Genomic DNA, 23,080 nt, shown 5'->3' with positions numbered 1-23,080 from the left:
AGATTATTTCTCTTGCGTCTGGATGGTATTTCTCATGTGTCTCATGCGGCAAAATTTGTATACTACAGTTTTCCTTTAATAGCCAAGAATGAAAATAGTTAGGCATATAATACTTACAATATTCAAAACAAGTTTTGGTAGTTTTCAATTTTCATTGAATTTTATTTTTATTTTTCTTCTCTTCAAATTTTAGAAAATAATGCAAATGGTAGGGGGGAAAATGCTGAATTCTACCACTTAAAATTAGTAGTTAGAAACCAATCTTCTTAAACATTACATGTTTTCAGGGAATTCTTTTCTATTAAACATAGTATTACCGACGTGAATTACGTCATAATTAAATTAGAGGCATGCTATTCAACATTATAGAACTTTCTAAAGACGTTTTATTTTATTTAAAATTAAGTTTCTAAAGTCACACTTTTAATATGTACTTTAAATACCCGTACTTAAAACCACTTATAATACTAAGTGCTTATGATTGCTTCAAGTGCTATCAAGAGTATAGATAAGAGAGAGATTATTATTATTATAAATAAAAAGCAAGAATATGAAAAAAATAGTTTTATTATAAAATGTGATCATACATGGCATTATGTTTCTTGTTATTGCTTTTAAAAGTGTTTAATGCTTCTATTTCTGTACTTTACAAACTGTTTAATGCTTTTATTTGTATACTATTTAAAGACAATCAGTCTATTGGTGAGGTTTGTTTGTGTCGGTGATGTCTCGTTTATGGAAGATGGCAACGTCCTTGAAGAACATGTTTGGTAAATGGAAGTCATATTCATGAACGTGCCTGTCGAAGGGGAATCCCATAGGCTTCTTGTCTGGGTATTTGTGGTCCTTGGTTCCACACAAGATGAGAGGCTCATGATACGTTCCTACGTCACTTTCGTTAATATCATTTTCAGTGACCATGACAAAGAGCGTCACTGGCATTCCACCAACTTTGCCTTTCGGTAACAGAAGACGCTGTGGAAGGCCACAGTGACGGAAGTGCTGAAAAATCGGAAAATAAATTCATCTTAGGAGCAGCAAAAGTATGTTACTTCTACATAAAGATTACTTTCTTTTATAGTTTTGCTCAAGGCTAGAAAAGAACTAATAAAGAAAAAAAGTGGTAATAGTATAAACTGCTGTATATATTACAAAATGAAAGTTTATCGTAATGGTGAAATAATAGTACAAAATAAAAAATAAGTTTATGTTGTAGCAAGCATTTTACAAAGCTGTAAACAGGGTACCCACAGAAAGGAGAATTTAGAGACAAACTTTCAAGTCAACCCAGGTCCCATTTAGGTTATTGTGATTAATTTGTTTTCTTGTAACATTGTCTAAGAATATCTCTCATCATAGTATAGAACTCGTCAGAATAAAGTAATATAAGGTCAATTATATATATTAGTCATATAAAACCTTAGATTGAACAATATAAAGAACAATTATATTTATTAGTTAAATAAAACTTCATATTAAATAAAAGGGATTTAATACTGAACACATTACTCGTAATTTTAATGACTAAACACCGACTCTAAACTGAAAAATGTGTATCAGTCATTACTCGTAATTTTAATGACTGAGCTATTATAGTAATTAGTTAGCACACTGACACACTAAGCTGAAGACCAGGTCTCAGTTCTCGGGTCAGTCACACTTATTTACATTTTGAATAATCATTCAACATACACTAGAAAACATGATGTAAGATAACAATTGGGTGTTCCCTTTATTTTAATATAATACTTGATTCAGTCGTCATAGGTATTATTAATATTCACATTTTGTTACCGAAGTAGAATAGAAGTTGCAGCACAATCCATGTTATATGAGTAGCTGAGCACCGATCTCGAAAATTAAAATGTGAAGCTATTTAAAGGACGGATAGTGTAAGTTGAAGAATTGGATTCGATTTTTGGCCATTTCACAGTTTGTTCTTTGAATTTCACAAACATAGATTCTTATATTTTAGGAAAAACAGTATACATTTTTGCTTAATTTGGACTTCATTGTAAAATATAAGACAATAGCATTATTTATAACAAAGTTGGACTCTTTTGCTCAAGCAATGTGCCTCCTAATGAAAACATTAGCTACATTCATGGCTGAGAGGTACATTCAAATACAACTTACATAAACACTGAAACAATGGTAACTTTTCCAATAAGTAAAGGACCGTAGGAAGTGCTGTGTTTAAATGTGTTTGACGTTTGCGATTTGGAATAGGTACTTAAAGGTTTAAAATGGATCTGTATAAGAAAATTAAAATTCTTAACCAAGGAATGTATTGAATCTGTCGGTGTTTAAGTTCAAAGTTCTATGGAGATTTCCTAAGAAGAAGTCAATAATATTTAGAAAAGGAAGTGGACGATTATTAGGGTTCAATAATTAGTTAGTGTCTTTCACTTATTATACAGGGTGGTAGGTAACTCCACCGAAAAACTTTGGGAGGTGATTCCTTACATGTAATGAAAGAAAAAGGTTCTGATAAACAAGGGTCGAAAAACGTCTCCTTTCAGAGTTATGAATAGCCGAAAATTCGAAAAATTATGTTTCGAAATGCCCTGCCTTAGAAACTATAGGACCTATCCCAAGCGGTTTAAGGAATTACACAGGAACTAGTAATTGATCTATCTAAATATCCATGTTTTACCATCCTCCGTTATCGGCGAAACGAACGCGCCGTTAGTACTTAAAAGAGTATCCCTATACAACTTCCTTTTTACAGTTCGTTTCGCCGATAACGGATCACGGTAGAACATAGATATTTAGATAGAGCGCATACTAGTTCCTATGTAATTCCTTAAACCGCTTGGGATCGGTTCTGTAGTTTCTAAGGCAGAGCGTTTCGAAACGTGAATTTTTGAATTTTCAGCGGTTCACAACTCTGAAAGGAGACGTTTTTCGACCCATGTTTATTAGAACTTTTTTCTTTTATTTCATATAAGGAATCATCTTCCAAAGTTTTTCGGTGGAGTTACCTACCACCCTGTATATCTACAGTACTGAATCCAGCACTAGAATCATACTAAATTGAATAATGTCAGCTTAAGACCGATCGTGAAAATTTATTTGAATTGTCATATTTTTCAAATGATTCAAATTGAATGAACAAAAAACTTTTTTTCTAATACAGATTGCTGCAGTCTAAAACATTGTTCTCGAGAATATAATTAAAGACTATATCTGTGAGTCAATTGTGATGTTCACACTATTTGATGATACCTAGGTATACTATTTAACAATGATGATTTATTGAACATAAATATTATTTTACGTTGTATTATTTTATAATATTATTAAAGTTAAGTTGTAAAATGTAATATTATATTTTGGTTTCTGTTTAAGCAAACCCTTAGGGAACAGCAAATTCCCCTCCCCTAATATATATTTGTCTTTCCTTCATCACCTTGGCAATCTCATTCGCTGCATTAAAAAAATAGAAAGAAAAAGGAAAAGAAAAGAAAAAATGAGATTAAGACATAAGAATCTACGGGGTCGTAGAGTCTGTAATGTAAGCGATGTTTATTGAATTCTTTTAACTATAATAATATGAAGTTTTATCATGTATAGCATTGAAAAAAGTAGGACTTAAAAAGAAAACATTACAATGAACTAACCAAAATTGATATGTAGGCTATTCTAGAAGATAATTCGTAACACCCAACAGAATATTTAAACGAATTGCAGCTGTAACGGATAATATGGTTAACAGATAAAGCTCATTTCTACTAAATAGCTAATTGACTCCAGAAACCGGTCGCTTTGGAGTGTAGAAGTCATTTCATTCGGACGACGTTAATGTTTATTTTTTTAGTATTGTACTTGGATTTCTGGTACTTTATTAATGATAATATAACCATTTTTCGGTGTCTCAAAATGTTGACTAATCCTTTCCTTCTATTTTGACATGACATATATGCTATTAAAAACGCGTTGCTCACGCATGATCGAGCTAAATGACCAGAGGAAGTTTTCAAGGTCTTCGTCAAAAACTTCGATGGTGACATATTGTCCTACACCATAGACAAAAACAGCGGGAAGGGAAATTATTTTTTCACCTAATCCCTAACTTCAACCTCGATGCCCGTTCCCTTTAGTTTCCTAAAGAACAAATTGTATGAAAACAATCTGTGTCGTATAGCAGACCTTAAGTCAACAATTAAGCCGAAGTACTGGTGATGTTCGGCAATACACTCGTTTCTATGGCGTCTAATCTTATAAAACTGACTAACTCAATGGCCTGTGGAATCCGGAGGTTCAATGCCGCGTTCACAAAAGCTTTCAATTGGCTTCTACTCTTAGCAAACTGGATCCAGTTTCTATTCTATATTCCTATTTCTAAGAGATCTATCTTAATATTGTCCTCCCATCTGCATCTAGGTTTCTCTAATGGTCGCTTTTCGATTGGAATTCCAGTTAAAACTTTGAAAGCGTTCTTAACTTTCTTCCATTCTGGCTAAATAACCTGACCATCTGAGTTTCCTAGATTTGATGACCTTAACAATGTTTGGTAAATGGTATAAATTATGTAGTTTCTCTTTATGAACTTTCCGCCATTTCTCATTCCCGTGGTAATCTTATGAGTCGTCTTAATCTACTGATTACTTATGAATGGTCTCAAATTAAATATACTATTTTACAAATTACATGTAATATCTTTTCTAACAACCTTAATATTTACCGGTATTTTTTAATGATTTATTATATTTTCTCGTTAGTTTGTTTTCTTTTTTCTACACTATATATTTTCTAATAGTTATGCCATGGTTTGTTAAAGGCCAATATAAACATTATATCATTTTTCTCTGTTTATAAAGTAAACACTTTTCTTGCTTCATGCAAGACTATACCACAGAGGGACTAGAAGTTCCCTCCACGATAATCATTGTATTTTAATAAGAACTTACCGGATCAATGTAGAAAACTTCCTTATCTTCCAGAGCATTATCCACAATCTTCTTAAGAGTTCTTGTGGAGTATTGGTCAGGAACAACGGAGGTAAAGTCTCGGGAATGTCGCTCAATTACATTCTTTCCAGCAGTCACTGTAGAATCAAGAATATATTATTATGTAGTTCTTGTAATGTTAGTTAATACTTATACTGTATGCATATACTACACACGTGTGAATATATATTACATATGTTAATTCCTTTTGAAACACGAATGAGAAATAGTTAAAATTACTGTATTATCGAACAGATAAATATATGTGATTAATGTTTCCTTAGCAACATTATATGTATCTCATAAATAATAACATAAATATAAATGGAAACTATATATTTGGTTTATAAGACAACAATAGGATTTTAAAGAATTCAACATAAAAGCACCCGAAATGAATTATATTCCAGCCAACAAATTAATTTCCAGATTTCGGGAAAGAAAACCGATGATTATTGTATAAAAAAATGCATCAGAATAATGATTATATTCAAGGGCCCCGGGCCTCCCAATGCTCATGTTCGCCCCATGTATTTTTATGAATATGAATTTTTTGTATGTATTTTTTGTTGTTATATGTATTTTTTTTATGAATGGGATCCCAAAATTACAGAGAAATCGGCGCCCTTGATATATTTAGATGGGAAGTAGAAAAAAAGAGAGAGAAGAAATGAAATTGTTGTAAATGATTAATTTTTACCATATAGCTATAATACTTAAAAGCAGAAACTATAGTTTAAATTACAACAGCTTAAGATGCAAGAACTCCACAGAATTTCTGAAATTGATGTAAATATTCATCTGACATTCACACTAACATTTATCACTGTAAGTTTACGTATCTGTTTGCTCGTTGAAGAAAGGCAGAAATATTAATAAATGGTCTGGATACTTAGTGAATTAGAGAAGTTGTCCTAATAATTGTTGTTTCCTTGAAAGAACATAAAATATTTGCATAACAGTATTATTTTTATATCCACATTAAAAACTACAAAAGCTCACATTACAGATTGCAAGAAGTAGTGTGTCGAAGTCACCCACATTACGAGATGCGGCTAAAAAAAATGGACTGATGATATAAAATCTTCTATTGGCCACTCTGTACAATAGGAAATTATCTCCTTCCACGATTCCTACACAATTCCACATGAACTTGGAAGAAGCATCGTTTTTGGAAACCACGTTTTCTTTTCACAGCTTCAATTGTCTCAAGTCTAGTACCTTCCAGTGCTGACTTCACCTTGCGGAATAAAAAGAAATTTTAAGAAATCAAATAAAAAATAAAAGAAGGTGCACGGAGCAAGATCCGGAAATGATCTAACAAAGGGATTCCATGTTTTGTGAAAAATATCTTCACTGACTGTGAGCAAAAACATTGTCTTGGTACAGAATTCACGACTTGTTTGTCCAGAAATCAGATCGTCGTCTTACTACTCGCTCACGAAGGGTTTTCAGCACATTAAATTCATAATGTTGTTGGAGGAGCTGTGAGTTTCATCGTTGGGCACCCAATTAACGTACATAATCCCACGGATATCGAATAACAACAATCATCATTGCTTTGAATCACGATTTACTCATTCGAGTTTTCTTGTGGCGTGGAACCTTGTGCTCGTAGATTGATTAGCTTTTGGTTTCAGGTTCGTACAAAAAGAAAAATCACGAATTGTCTCAAATTATCATTCTCTCTAAGAATGTAGGATCTCTTTCAATGTTTGTCAAAATGTCATCACAAATGTTCATCTGAGTTCCCTTTCGTTCTAATGTCACACAATTTTTTCGTGTTAAAACTTTCATGTAAAATTTGATGAGCACTTTCTTTGTCAATTCCTGTGATTTTAGCAACACTTTGAATATCCAAGTGGCAATCTTTTCGAATCACATCATCGATTTTTTGAATGTCTATTTTCAACAGCCTTTGATGTCTATTTTCAACATCAAAGGCTGTCCAGAACGTGGGTCGTCTGTGATCACCTTTTGTCCCACTTTAAACCATTGGAATTACTCAAAAACTTGTGAGTGTAATAAACAATCATCACCATATACTGCCCTTAGAAAATTCGTAAGTTTCTGTTCCGGGTTTTCCCAGTTTAAAAAGAAACTTTACATTGATACGTTGTTCTACTAAGCACTTTTCCAACGGAGCACAGATGCACGATTCATTTCGTCCCAAAGGCCACAGCAGAACTAAGTGCTTTGCCCCCTGGCAATCAATCATTTGATAGGCGGAGTATTCATGGTATACACTCATGCAGCGATTGATTATTTTCACGCGCTCGCTGTTCGCCAATAGCAAAATCAACTCAGCTTTTTTTTTCTAGCCACACCTCTTTATTTCTCTATTTCGTACATTGTAAATGACCTCTAATAATTAATATAATATGTTATGAGAAATGTTTAATGGTAAATATTATAAATTAGATGAATGTGTACTAGTAACTATAATAATAAAAATAATAAGAAAGACAGGATAATAGCATAATTGACAAACTAGAAGCAAATAACTGGAATTTTGTTACGGAGATCTTAGTGATTGAGAACATTTTTTTTCTTTTTCGAAAATACGACGTGGAAAGGTAAACTTTCAGTATTAATTTCTTTTAACTAATATTCACTTGTTACGTACTCTGCAAATCCAATCGAATTATTATATTTCTTAAAAGTGAGGTGAAAAGAAGTGAAGAGAAACTTTTTCAGTTACACGAAATGTACAGTAACATCTTAGATTGTTGTTACATTGGGGCCCCTAGATTGTGAGTTCATGTGAGTAGTAATCACAAACGTTTCAAAAATTTCTTTCTTGATTTTAGTGCTGCATAAAAAAAAAAAAAAAAAAAAAAAAAAAAAAAAAAAAAAGAAAGAAAGAAAAAGAGAAAATCAAAGCTCTTCATGCTATTTATTAGTGTCTGGCAGTCAAAGGCAACAGAATTGGCTACCGAAATCACTCCCAGGAATATGACAATTCTATTGGATTTCTAGGGTACATAGGATAAGTGTTAATTAATTTTAACAAAGTGTACCAGATTATATTTGAGTTAAACTTAAATTGGGTAACAGCACTAAACTCTATGTAATTAGCTTAATTTTAATACGCAAGTACGGAGTGCAGGCATGTACATAAGTTCTGGTATTTAAATCTCCCTGGATTGATACTTTCACCAACTTTGAAGTGTCTGTATATTTGTTTCTTAAATTGTCGCGACGAATATTGACTGACATATAGACGACGTTAAATCTGAATATGTTTTATTTCAAATTTTAGGTCAGTTCATTTAGGCAATCCTGCAAATTATATTATACTCATAGAATACTCGACTTTTCCCATAATATATATTTGTCTTCAAAAATATTTTCAAAATTTGGATGACCATTCAAAATTTTATGACTAACAGTTGTTAAATTTATCTAAAGTTTATTACTAATTTATTAAAAAGTAATTTTCCAGTGGGTCATGAAAAATTTGCCTTTGTGTTGATAGCAAGATCGAAAATAGCTTCAGTATATAGGAACTATATGTGAGAAATCTAAATCTACTTTTATTAAGCTATATGACTTGTCACTCATACCTTGTACAGGGAATTTGTCGAGTTCTACCATTAAGTGTCGTTTTTCTTCCAGAGGCCATTCATGTCCCCATACATCGTGTTTGGGTGCCATGAAAATACGAACAAGTATGTTTTTGGGAGTATCGCTGTTTACTTCGACTTTAACAGTAAAGGGTTTGTGGTTCATTCTCTTCATGCGGCCTTTAATAATGATGTCAGGTTGATCTTGGTGTATTTCCTTAAGGTCAGGAGTAGTAACGCTGTCAACTACATTAATCAAATCAACGTCATAATCCTCAAAGTAGGTAATAAGTTTGTCGACGTCCACATTCACAATTTTAATTCCTGGAACCATTAACTGTTAGAATATAAAAGAAGAAAAAGATTAAAAATGAAAATACAAGGTATACTGATTTCTGAAGCTTAAATGTAAGTCGATATCTAAATAACTCTCTTGCCTATGAAACCTGGAGCCTTAATCTGCATTTACATAAGCTCTCCATTGATTTATGTCTTTAGCCAATTGGATTAAGTTTTTATTTTGTATTCCTATTTTTGCTAGACTCATCTTATTGCCTTCTCATCTGCGTCCAGGTCTTCGCAATAATCTTTAATTCGGTAACATGTTGGCAATTGTTACTCGTATTTGCTCACTCATAATTTTTAAACCCTGGAAAGATCTTGAACACAAAAGAAATGTTAATCACTGTTATAACATTTTCATTTAGTTAAGTTTACTAATGCTGTATTCGATTAAAAATTGATGAGATTAGAGCTTAGCGTTCATTTCAGCGCCGAGGATATGTGATATATGTACCTACAGCTAGCTTAACGTGAGATCCGAAATAAGCTTCAACTGTAAACCCTTCTTTATAAAATGATTAAGTATTGTCTTCGTTGAAGATAAAGATGATCTCTACTATATTAAGAGTAATCAAAAAATTTTCCTTTACTTTCTATCTAACATAAAATTATGAATCAAATCAATGTTTCTTTACGTTCTTTTGACTGTTCGAGTGAACATGTATCAAAATATGATCTAGAATATTCCAGAAAAAAAAATAGCTCAAAATATTCAATTTCACACAGAATAATGAAATAAAAGCTATTACGTAAAAAGAATTATCTTATGCATTTTCTAAAAATATTGGTTCGAGTAAATGTGCTACCAAAGTACTAAATTAAAGAATAAAAATATCTTAGATTATCTTCAAAAGTTAGCACGATACCCTCCATTTCACAATTTCTATTTCAATTTTTTTTTTTTTATTTTTATTTATTTATTTATTTTTTTTTTTTTACATGTGCAAAAACGATCTTACATTTACAAATGTCCTATCCTATGGTGATAATGAAACTACATACTACCTTAAAATAAAAATATCATTCTGTTGATGTTTAAGATTTCATGCACCTAAAATGAGGAACAGTCATTGACTTTATTGAATAAACGAAAATAAAGCTTTGTTGTTAACGAAGAAATTCACCGTTAGTACTGCAGACAACAGAGATGGCTCTTAAAAAATATCAAATTCAACTTTTCGACAAATTTAGATGTTTCGCATTAGTTATATATCGAAAAATAGGTTTTGGATGTCTGTTTCTTCGTTTGTACTAATATTTCATTTGATTGATCGGAGTAAATTTGAAACTTTGTTTTGTATTGATATTCTCTGTACACATATTCAACCGATAGTTTCAGCTTTAATTCGAATAACAATTTATGATCGTAACTTGTCAACCGAACTTGGAAGATCTTCGTTATCACTAATTACTGCAATTACTAGGAACAGTAGCTACCTTTTAATTATAGTAGAAAGTAAGTGATATGTTATATCCTTTCATAATTTTGATTCAAATATAACGAACGGAATTTTCATATTAACTTGCACATATGTTTCATTGAAGTGTATAATTTTGAAGTATTTTTTCAGATAACTTCGTTTGTTTCGGCCTTCTTAGACATTTCATTTCCATTCGATTGTTCTTTCTTTCTTACCAAATTATACCAATAAAATTTGAAGTTTAGATGTTCTGAAATTCGACTTATTTTGCTTTTTGAGTTTTATGTCGTCGTGAGTATTATGTCCCTTAGGTTAAACGAAACTATAGCAAATTTACGGTGATAATGATGGTTAAGGGACAATATGTACAACCTAAATGCTAATCAAGATTCGAATCCGCGACAGGCAGTTATGAATCCTTAAAATCATCAGCTTCAGACTAATCAACCATACTAGCTAGCTTTAAAATCTGAATTCCAAACTTGGACTAAATCAAGAATCAAGAAATAGACATTTTTGGTATTAAGAAGTAACTATGGATGCTTCTAGGATCAAATTAAAAATAACCAAAAGACTAGTAGAAGCTAGCCATATTCAGCTTCAGTTCAAGCATTTCTCGTATTGAAGCTCCATAAGTACTTCTATAAAGGCTTTTTACTATCGTAAATAATATCAAATAGGGTTCAATAATTTAATTTATTACTTTCAATGTTCTCAAATTCTCAATGAGACAAGCTCAAATGTTCAAAGTTATAGAATAAAGTTGAATTTTATAAAATTAAAATTAACATATATTATGGAGAAATTTATAATTATGAACTATTATATTATCATACAAGATTTCATTATGGTGAATTGCTGGCTTGATTGTTAGTTCCCTAGATTTAATTCCCTCCCCTCTACCTTCTGCGACTTATGGTAACTCTTACAGTGTATTATACCTTGGACAAGCCATCTTCCTTCTTTTCTTGCTTCCTAATCAATGGAAGAAATAGTTTATATATTTTTCAATGTCCAAATAATTTTAACATTGACGTACACAGAAAACGAAAACTATTTCTACAGATATTAAAAAAAATAGGTACTTACCTCATCGTGAGTGTAATGTGGAAGTTGATCCTTGTGTTTCTTAAAAATATGTTGGTGAATGTGTTTCCAAAGGCTGAAGAAAACAGGGTCACGAACTGATGTTTCAAAGTGTTCCATTACACTGGGTGGTACCTGTTATACATAGATAAATTAGTAGAAAAGAGTTGTATTTAAATATAATAAATAATCAATAATTATATATTAATAGGCTTTGGAGAAATAATTATTATTGTATATTGATTCAGAATTAAAACTCTTGGAGCTTTCATATGCTATTATGATGAATGTAGAAATCCTACATGCATATAACACCAGATAATCTTGAAAATAAATGACCCTATAGATTAGGTTGTTCAAATTCAAAAGCAGTTGTTATTTATAAGAATAAAGCCATTTAATAAAAAATTTCAGCTTTCATTAGAAACTATTATTATTATTTTAAACTACTTAACTAGTTAATTGAAACTCCGTTTTATTCTATACAAGAGTTTACTGAGTAAAAGAATATTTAGTAGTGATACGTAATATGTCAACTTTATGACTCTGTTACTATGTTTTTCACGTTTTAAATATTAGATTAACTATCTGTGTTATATAGTACGTCTGATTTATTATGTTTACTACATCTATTTATTTCTATTGTATGACAGCACTTTTGCATGGTTCATTGGCCCATTGAGCTTTCATCAACTTCTTTTAAAGTTTTGAAGTCGTGTCATGATCTATTGTTAAGAGACATACCTAATAATAGTTTCCAGAAAAAATGATTGAGGAATGGATTACTAAATTCAATACCTTTGCAATGTTTCATTATTGATTGAGGAGTGCATAAGTAAATTCAGTAGTTTTAAGAGGATTCATTATTGATTGAGGAGTGAACAAGTAAACTCAATATTTTTAGGAGGCCTCATTTTAGAAAGTAATTTATTTACAAGAAAATAGTGAAAAAATATGTCACATACACACGAGAAATGTTATATTATTTCGTTAATGTTTTATAGGAAGTATAAGTAAGGGTAATGAGAGAATAAAAAGAAAAGAAAACTAATTGTGAATGGTTCAGGTGAATGTACATTAGAGTGCAAAGTTACAGTGTTGACAGGCTAAAAGTAGAAAGATTTTAGGGAAATAATAGGTAACTAATAGGAAAGAAGAAAAGGCTGATAAGAACAGCAGAGAGAGAGAGAAGAAATTCCAAAGAAGAGTAACTTTTTCTTTTTCTAGCTCATCTCTCTCCTACAGCTTTTTTAAGTGTGTTTCTCAGTGTGTGTGATCATGTTTCCATTTCTTTTCTTTTTAGTAATTTAATTTCCATTCCCTATTCCGAATTACTTTGTTCCAATTATTATGTAAATATAAGATGGAAGTAAAAGAACTCCGAAGAGGACATGTGAAAGATATTACATAAGAAGGAGAACTGAAAACATTATGTAACATGAAAGAAAAATACGTTATAAGTACTTTCGCTATAAATTTCATCAGATAGATAGACATCGTAAGATAGAGAGGGAGAGAAAGAAAAGAAGAAAGAATTGTAAGGTAGCTGTGAAGTATCCAGTTGGACGTAATATTGGTATTATTTTGTACCGTATTTCTGTTTCTTTCATATTTGTAGGTACTCAAATTGATAATTGATTCCTACTTGTCTATGCTAGGTTTCTTCGTTGACAAAACGTAAAACTGTAAATATGGAACTGAGAAACTACTTTATGCAGATGCTTTTTACATGTTTGTAATTTTACATTTTATGTTATATATAAAAGACAGAAAACGAAAGATATAATACCCTAAATAATTTTGAGCTATCTTCTCAATTCTAGTTGCATTCTTTTACAATCGCGAATACTTTGAAGATACCACTTTTAATTCTAATTCTTGTACATTCCTTGCTCTAGTTACTATTCGATTTTTCTTTTAAGCCTTGGTCTTGTGATAAAAATCAGCCACTTAACAGTAGTGCTACTGTCGCTGTATAAGCTCTTAATATTTGGAAGATTCAATAAACATTATATAATGTGCTTATAAATTTATCTCAATTTTACGTGAAATAAACGTTTAATGTACCATGTTCAACGAGAAAGAAATAAGAATCCAATTCAATTTTCCTTATGTTTCTATATTATTCTTTTAAAATATACTTACTCCATGTTGATGAAGGGGATCTATGACATGACCAATCAAAGAGTGCCACATATTTCTGATAGAACCATAGTATTGATGGTGAGTGTGATGTTCGTAGCCCATAACAATCTTGCCTAAAATATCGATGCCATGCATATTGTTAATTGGCAAATCGTTATGTTCTTCCTGAAAGAAAAAATATAAAAAGTTAAAGTTGATTTTAAATTAAGTAATAGTCTTACTGGGCATATTCTATTTTCATTATTGTGGTTCTAACTTCAAAAAACTGAACACTTTAAATGAGAAATAAAATAATGATATGAAATTTTTCAGTTTTGCGTTCCGCGATTCTGTCGGCTAGGCTAAAGGAAACGGTGATAATGAGAAATGAATGCAATGGTGGAATGAATAAAATGAGAGGAAACAGAAGAACCCCGAGAAAACTCACGCACACGGTGTTTGTCCACCATAAAGTCCACGTGGCTGCAGCTGGAATCGAACCAGGGACCCCACGCACCAGAGGTGAATGCTCTACCACTGAGCCATTGCGGCCCCGATTTAAATGAGATTAAAAGAAGGAGGGCAAAGGTAAATACTCGGAATCCAAAAAATGTTGCCTATTCTTTCCTTCTTTCTTCTTTGGTGACTTCTTCTATACTAACACCTTTTTATATAATTTGTGATTTACTTTATTCGAGGGAATTTCGAAAACTACTCGACCCTTGTAGATAATTCTTTCACCACTAATAAATATTGTCTCTTCTGATGTTATAGGATATCCATCTTATTTGTATTCCAGAAAACCGAATAAACAACGTAAAAGATAAGCAAGTAGACGAGAAATGGATAATAAATTTATAAATATTTAACTCTTTTCTTACGCGTTTACGTATCAATCAATTGTCTCCATGTATCCGTTTGCAGTTGTATTTGTATTAACGAATCTGGTAATGTCAAATTTTGCAGCAGGAAACAAATTGTGATAGGGAAAGTTTCAGTAAGAATTATTTCGGGATTTACATGAACTCTACGATTCTATTCGAGCTCGTCGCCAATGAATTTAGCTAAATATCTTCTTTATGAAAAATTATTTGAGGGCAACTTGTGAAAAATTAACTTCAATGGAGAGGATGGAAATGTTTTACAAATGACATGTATTGAATTTAATGAAATTGGATAAATGATAAACCTACCTTTTCTAGATGCAATAAATTGATTTAGCTCGGAATTGACTTTGGAAGAAAGTCATTATGGGGGTATTTTGTGAAAATTAAGTTGGAGAATTCCACAATTTTCATGTCATGCGTTGATTCTAACGAATAAATCAGGATCATCCTTTCCATTGTCCCTTTTCCAGGAACAATAAAACGATTTATCTACTCTCGACTTGGAGAAAGTTAATTTTGAACTAGCTTCGAAAAAAAATAAATGGATTTTTTTAATGCAACGATTATAAATAAACCTCCTTAAACAACGATAAAGCGATTTATTTACTTCTGAATTTTGGACAATTTTACAACGCATCTTACGTGAAATTTAAAAGAAAATACTAAAAGCTATAAAATACCAGTACAAACCATAATTTTAGTGTTGTTGATTGATATATTCATATTGAAATGTTTATTTCAAATAATCATTGAGTTGTCTAAGCACAGCAGATGTCAGTATAGTATAGCCAAAATAATCTTAAACATAAAGCTCCGGTGCATAATGGCGGAATTTCTGACTGGTACTCGAAATGACTAGGAAGCGTAGTAATTAAAGCACCAGCATGGCAAGTCGAAGATCTGAATTCAATTCTCAGCCTAATACCACATTATTTTTCTTTCAAGATTGAGTATTCATTTAAAATTTCAATGTTTTTCTTCAAATATAACAAATGTCAGGTATGGCTAAAAAAAACATGGAACATTACTTTCACGAGATGAAATGCGTTTATTGAACTGCTTTGAAAAAGGACCGGGTAGCTGGAGAAACGAGTTTTATTCACGGCCAAGTCATACACGTATACTACATGAAAGAGAGGAGAAGAAAGAGACATAAATAGCTTAACTAGGTATTTGAACGCTACTTATATGACGTGTTCCGTAAATAATAAAGGGGGTTGCTATATTCTATGTGCTTGTGAAACCATATTTTGAAATCCCAAGGATTGAAAACGGATAAGAAGATAAAAGAACTAATAATATGAAAAGTACAAGTGCGTACATGCTTCAAAGTAAAGGCAGGACAATGCTAAATCAAGGCTGCCAATCTGCCAGAATTATAACCATGTTTTTATAGTTATTTAAAATTCTACACTTAGATAATTAATTCTCTTAATATTAGAAGTGAATTACTCTAAAACTTAAAATGTAACAAAATGATAGTCATTACATGAATGTTATTACGTATGTGAGAAGGTTTTACACTTATATAAAGGTAGCCTAATTGATAAGTGGAAGAAATGAAAACAAACCAAACAGTTATGAAGATTCTGAAAATAAAAGTCAACCGTTTATTGCCCAGTGTTGCTCTCAAGCAACATCGCATTCTATTGCGTTATCCGCACGAATTATAACTTCAGTGATCATTTAATTGGTATTATTGCTTTTATACAATATTCATATATATGATTTGCTGGTCGCTTCTTTAGATATTTCTAATCTTCGTCAACAGGGGACAGTCAAATTTAGTATTGTAGAAGCTTTATCTCCTACGTTCCGCGAAAGTTTTTTTTTTTTTTCATTTTTTTTTTTTAATTTGTGGTTTCTTGCTCTTAGGAAAATATTTCAACGAAACTGCTGCTAATTACTGCGAGTGTTGTCATGATATTTTATCATAACAGGGCGATGGTGCTCAGTAGCTACACATAAGATCTATTTTACAGCAATGATGCTTTGAAATAAAACACCCTGTATTTTGTAACCAAAGTACAAAAATACTTTAAAAATTACGAAATTATGATCAGAAAGAAATGCTTCAACCATAAAAGCAAACTAAATATTTTAATGAGAATGCTATTAATGCTTGCCCATTAAAGAGTTAAATGAATTGATTAACTCAGACTTATACGTAAGTATACGTTTACATCATAGATAACTTAGGATATGTTATTTTCTTTAAATGTGAAATCGTTATAAACAAGTAAATTAGGTAACGTATTTTTAACTCGAAACAGATATCTTTATTATGCGGAAATTGATGCAACATAGTAGTTTTATATATGACATTTTTATTAAATTATTGCAAACAAAAGTTTTATATATTCCACTTAATTTTCATGGAGATTGTTATACTTCAATAAATAAGACCTTTGATATCCCACCCGTGTTTATTTTAGTTGACTGGCTTCCATCAGTGTTTATTTTATTTAACTGACTTGCATCCGTTTTTATTTTGACTGACTTCCATCCGTGTTTATTTTATTTGACTTCCATCCATGTTTATTTTGACTGACTTCCATCCGTGTTTATTTTATTTGACTGTCTTTCATCCATGTTTATTTTATTTGACTAGCTTCCATCCGTGTTTATTTTATTTGACTGACTTTCAACCATGTTTATTTTATTTGACTGACTTCCATCCGTATTTATTTTATTTGACTGACTTCCATCCGTGTTTATTTTATTTGACTGATGTTTCAAACTGAAGTTAAAGGCAGTCAGTGCGTTTGAAACGTCAGACAAATAAAATAACATGGATGGAATTACCAAAGGTCTTATTTATTGAAAGACTTTTTGTACTTGGAATGTTAACTCACCCCGACAACATGTCCCATATCAATAGCATCTCTAACTCTGTTTTCATAGTCCACAACATCTCGTACTTTTATAGTATGCAAATCTTTAACTTTCACATCTTCAGGACGCGTAGGAAATTCCACACCTTCTCTGTATGTCAGTTTTGGGTAATGTGCGTGCTGCAAAGCATCAAAAGAACATATAAAAAGATCTACGTAACAAAGTATATTAAGTACTATTAAAAATTCGAGTTCTCACACTTCAAAAATTTGTAAAAGATGCTTACTGAAGTAGTGTAATTTTCAGTTTTCACACAAATGAAGTCACATGGTCACAAATGAATAGCTTACATGGTAATTAATGATCAAAGCTGACTTTACGTTAATATACAGAAAATTCTACATGATGAGCAACGTTTGTTTTAAAGATATGCAAACAATTTATTTATTGATAGGCACAGACTTATAGAGTAATGGTGGATATATGTGTAACTTTCAGCTTTAAATTAACTTCAATTAAACGGAAAAGCAGTAAATTAGACTTATCTGGCAATACTTCTTATTCTTTAGCACATATCGTTGGTAGAAATTTGATTTCTACTTTTACATACATGCAATACGATGGAGAACTAAACTACAGATCACATTTTTTACTTATAAGTGAAACTTTTAGATTAACAAATGTTAAAAAAAAAAAAAAAGCTTCTCAGAGCACTATAACATTTTGGTATATTAGCATAGGCTAATAAAATTTGACCAACTGTTTTCGTTTAAAAGGAAGAAATAACGAAAATAAATTTGATTGAATAATTATACGAGTACATCATATTTCCCTTAAGGATGTGAAACATCAATAAAAACGTGTAATAGGTTTTTTTCTCATATCAAAGTTACTAAACTACACGTAGAAGCAAATGCAGTGAGTAAGGAAATACAAAAATGAAGAGAGGGAGAGGAAGAACAGGTGTTCGATTTGGAATTTGTTTAGTACATCTAGGGTACTTTTCATCTGTATATTTATTCAGGCGTTCTAGACACTTTGTTTGTGGCAAGTAAAATGTCATTTTATTTGCTAAAATAGTATGACTTTCATATATTTTGTAAAATATCTTCTGCAGCAAATGGAAAAACGCTCTTATATCACTAACCCAAGTTACTCATAGTGAAGATAACTTTTCTAATAAATACACAAAGCTGAAAATTTTGTTACTAACGCTGAAGCTATACACTAAAACTATTCTAATCTTTATGACATTATAACAGAGGAAAGTTAGAATTAGATACACCATTTGTTAGTTGGATTATGTATGGTCAAACAATTGCTCTCATCTGCTGTTATTTCTAGATTTCTAGAGTTCGTTACCCATTATTTTAAGTAGCCTTCCAACTGCTACTCGATGATGCTGATACTGGTAACGTTGCGAGATAAATTAAATTCAGTACTGGTTTAACATTCCTATCAATAAAAAATTTTTTTTCCTTTCAATTGACTTTCATTTTTACAAATATTTTCCCTAAATGAATTTTAATATATAGTAATGTTTATTCTTCTCGAATATAGTAACGAGAATTAACAAAATCATTAAAATGTTAGAGAAATCAAAGCTGTCATTTGGAGAGAAAATGTAATGTATTTGAAAGTTTATTAGACTCATTTAACAGAATATCCTCCTCTTTTTTTTTTTTTTTTTTTTTTTTTTTTTTTTTTTAAATTCATCTCTGTTAACGGGAAAAATCAGTTGAGTACCGAAATAATTAATCAGTGAAAGCAAAAATACTTCTAAAAATGTGTATAATTAATTTGATGATACTGTATAGTCTAAATTTGATTTGAACAATTAGTTTAAACAACAGTTTCAACTTTCAAATTTGAAAAGCAAAACTTTTACTTATTTCAATTGTATAACCGATACTATTCATTCTAGGTCGTGAAAAATAATCACATAAAGAGGCATGTACCAAAATCTATACGAATGAGTATTTGTATTATTAAGATACTATGTAATGATAATTAACTGGCTAGAAGCACCCGACCATAAGCGGCATGTAATTCCTTTTCTTTAGTAAGAAGAACATTAGTATGATATGTGTTATTTTTCTATTATATAATGAAAGTTTCTAGAAAATAAAGTAATATTAAATTAGTGTGTGTTGGGGTTAAACATTTAATAAATGAATTTGTAAAGTTCCAAACTTGTATTTTCAAAGTTGGTTTTTATTAAAATAACGAACTTGGGAGTTCAATATATATGTCGAATTATCGTTGTACCTATGAGCACTTACCATGATTGGTTTCTTCCAGTGGAATGGTTCCATGGTAGGAATGTCGTTAGAAAGCCTCTCAAATTCATACCGAGCTAGCAGTTGTTGATGTAGGTAATAGAATAGCTCTCCCATCCGATCTTGCATTGGCCAATAATCTTCCTTGTGGTAGAAAGGCATGTCCCAGTGATGGTACATATAGAATTGATTCAGCCCAATGTCTTCAGTGAAATATGACACCTGATGGTCTTCGCTATCAGAAACATACATGCCGGAATAATATTTAGAGGTATGATTATATTCGTGAGGATGACACGTATGAGGCATGTTAGGCTCACAAGCTTTGATAAGAATATTCTGGTGCCTCATCTTGGCTTCGTATGCTCGTTTGACAACAGTACTGCTCATAAAGTAATGTGGCAGAACCTCATAAATTGGCGGCAGGACAATGTTTCTTGTGTCATGTCGGTGAAGTACAGCTGCCATAAAAGCATAGACGAACTGTCCCTCGTTGACCCTGTCTCTAGCCCAGCAAGCTGTTTTGATAAAGGTGTCTAAATCATTGGCATACAAGAAAGTTTCAAATAGGTGAATCATTTCGTGGCGGTGTTTATCGTACATAATGGAGAAGATCTCGCCTCTTGGTAGCATCCCCATTTTGTAATGACGAATGAAGTCTTTGACTGCTTCCACGTGCTGAAAAAGAAAAGTATACATGAGAACATTAAGTACAGGGTCGGCTTCTATATTAATTTCAGTCTATTTCTCTAATGTTTTGATCTACTATTTGGTTGAAAAATCCTTCGAGGAAATACTACATTGTTGTTTTGAAAAACTACTCACCAATCTAGCTTCAGGAAACTAGTACCTTAAGACAAATATGTTTCACAAGACAGGCCTTTATTTTTATTACTATAAAAGGAATACAAATGAATCCAATTCCTACAGGTAATTTACCTTATGTAAGATAACTTATGACTTTCTTTACCCACAGTTCCACATTTAAGAATGTTATTCCTAGCTTTGAAAATGCTTCCTCCCAATGATTCCCCTATAGAATGATTAAAGAGATTATTTAAAAAAAAGCTTTTGAGATTTCTGCAGAGTACAAAACCATCTCCGATGGGAAGAGAAACATATTCGACAACATTACTTCAATATGATCTATAGACATTGTTCATTTACAATTTTATTAAACTGTATAAGTACGCGGTTGCCTAGGTCATGATTTTCTTTACTTTAATGTCCCACAATTATGCATCGAGACTAAGGGAGACGAAAGTCACGACTTTCCTAGATAGTGAACGATTCTATTCTTTTAATTTTTATTTATTAATTTACTTATTTATTTATTTACTTACAAACTTATGTACTAATTATACAATGAATAATAACTAAAATTCTTATCTACCAGAATCATCTTGTCTCAAAATAATATGAATTATTAATAATCTGACAGTTAAAAATTATTATTATGTCAATCGTAAATATTTGAGGTGAACTGTGAATCTTTTGATTATTGGAAAGAATTAAATCAAACAAATATTCCAATAATAAGATTTTATATCAAACTTATTATGCTCTTGAGATTTCTTTAATTTCTGGAAACTTTTCAACACGAAGATTTTCCTTGTCTCTACTTGATTTTTTAAGTTAAATGTAGTATAACAGAGAATATCCGTAGTCAGAAAAGAAAGAAATAAAAACAAAAACTTAAAACTACATAAAGATTGTTGTTTAGATTAGTGAACAGTTAAATAGAAAAGAGTGACTATTCTTTCTTATTTAATATTTTTTTTTGTTATGGGTAATAAAGTTCTTGTGTTGTTTGCATTCTCTTTCAAATTATTCATGTATGTGCACAGTGGCGTATTTACGATTTTGTTTCGGCGGGCTTGGGTAACTTTGTTCTGGAATTGTGAAAATTCTGCAAGATATTTCATTCAGTTTAATATAGTAAATACAATTTCGGGGGGGGGGGGTATTAAGCCCGGAAATCCCCCTTAAATACGCCACTGTATGTGCATAAACAATTACGCTATAATATAAATGGCCTGAAATTATAGAGATTCATTTTTTGGATTAGATTTGTTTGTGGTTATAATTATTATTATTATTATTATTATTATTATTATTATTATTATTATTATTATTATTATTATTATTATTATTATTATTAATAATAATAATAATAATAATAATAATAATAATAATAATAATAATAATAATAATAATAATAATAATAGTAAAATCTGTCTGGGCTATAAATTTGTTTTAAACTGCTCACATGCCGGGAAAAGGAGTAAATTAATCAGGTGTCATTGACTGATTATCCTGTTAGTAATGGCTCATGAAAATCATTTACTGAATCAAAAGATCCAATATATTTCAATCAAAAATTTTCATGTACGCCTTATACCTGGAGAACTACATATAACGTAGCCAAACCCAAACTATCACTTAGCTCAGTATGACGTGCTTACTCCATTGGAAATAAGAAAACTGGATTTATAAGCCGTTCAAAATTTTGTAGCCTTTGATCCAAAAGTTAATTACTGGTCAAGATCGCAATCTTTTGATCCATTTTTTGGATCATCCCTAAAATTCTTGTATTATACTCGGTTACATATATCAGCTAATAGGTCACATCAAACTCATAAAGTCAAGTTTTAATAATAAGTTCACCACTTTAGCCAAACATTTTTGGTACTCGATTTGATACCCTATGAGTTTGTTTGTTAGTTTCTTTATTTTATTACATTATTAATTACAAATTCTTTTCTTTTATTTGAATCTTTTCTGAAAGATGATAATTTTCTGTAATTAGAGGAAAGATAAGTCATTATATTAATTTTATCTTTAAGGTTGATTATTCCATTGAATAGAAGATAATATGTGAAGTTGTATTTTAATACAATCCTTCAGAAAATTAATTGTAACAATTGAAGCGCTTAGAGGATAAAGGTGTTATGTTACATTTTGTGAAAAGTTGCATTCTGGCGGTTCATGCACGTGTTATATGCTAATCATGCTACGTAACAAATTATTTAGTAAGTCCTTGTCTGGATGCAGATATTTTGAAAGGATGAAGACGGTATGTTAACGGACAAAATTGTGAAAGTCAATTTTCCCGTCATATTCAGTTTGTTACATAACACCTTTATCCTCCAAGCGCTTCATTTATTCTCTTACTATACTTGCTATTTATGAAACAGGGGCAACTTTAAGGAATATTGATTTATATAGCAATGTATTTTATTGCCTTTAATTTACTTTTACAATTTCAATATTTCGACGGCTATCTGTGATCTTCCTCACTAATTAAGAATACATGAAATGAAATTATCAGAATACAATCAGAAAAATAAAAGAGTGTGATCACGATATTGGAAATGTTAAGATAAACATTACCGAAGATTGTTCCTTGGTTTTGTGTTCTTAGTTTACTAAGATAGCTATAGTGAATTACCTTGTAATGGTCCAAGTGATGTTCGATGTCATAGGTATTGCCGATCTCTACAAGCTCTTTGTATTGATTGGGCTGGTGGACTCTATGCAGGAGCTTTAGGATAATCTTCTGTGTCGTAAGAAAATCCTTGTCTGCAA

The 23,080-nt window shown here is 31.1% G+C and overlaps 1 protein-coding gene across 1 annotated transcript; it reads right to left on the bottom strand.

The window, feature by feature from the left end:
- Positions 1-549: 549 nt before the first annotated feature.
- On the bottom strand, positions 550-23,080 carry LOC145686196 (allergen Cr-PI-like; the record flags this gene model as incomplete). The annotated part of the gene is given in 8 exon segments (XM_081759236.1): positions 550-1,002; positions 4,914-5,050; positions 8,519-8,855; positions 11,371-11,502; positions 13,513-13,677; positions 17,234-17,392; positions 19,496-20,170; positions 22,944-23,080. Coding segments are annotated over 8 exon segments (2,048 nt in total), but the record flags the coding sequence as incomplete, so codon positions are not given.

This window comes from Thermobia domestica, chromosome 5, assembly GCF_964235325.1.
Source record: "Thermobia domestica chromosome 5, izTheDome1.hap1.1, whole genome shotgun sequence".
Lineage (NCBI taxonomy): Eukaryota > Metazoa > Arthropoda > Insecta > Zygentoma > Lepismatidae > Thermobia > Thermobia domestica.
The sequence above is the reverse complement of the archived record's forward strand: the minus strand, read 5'-3'. Positions and strand labels throughout refer to the sequence as shown.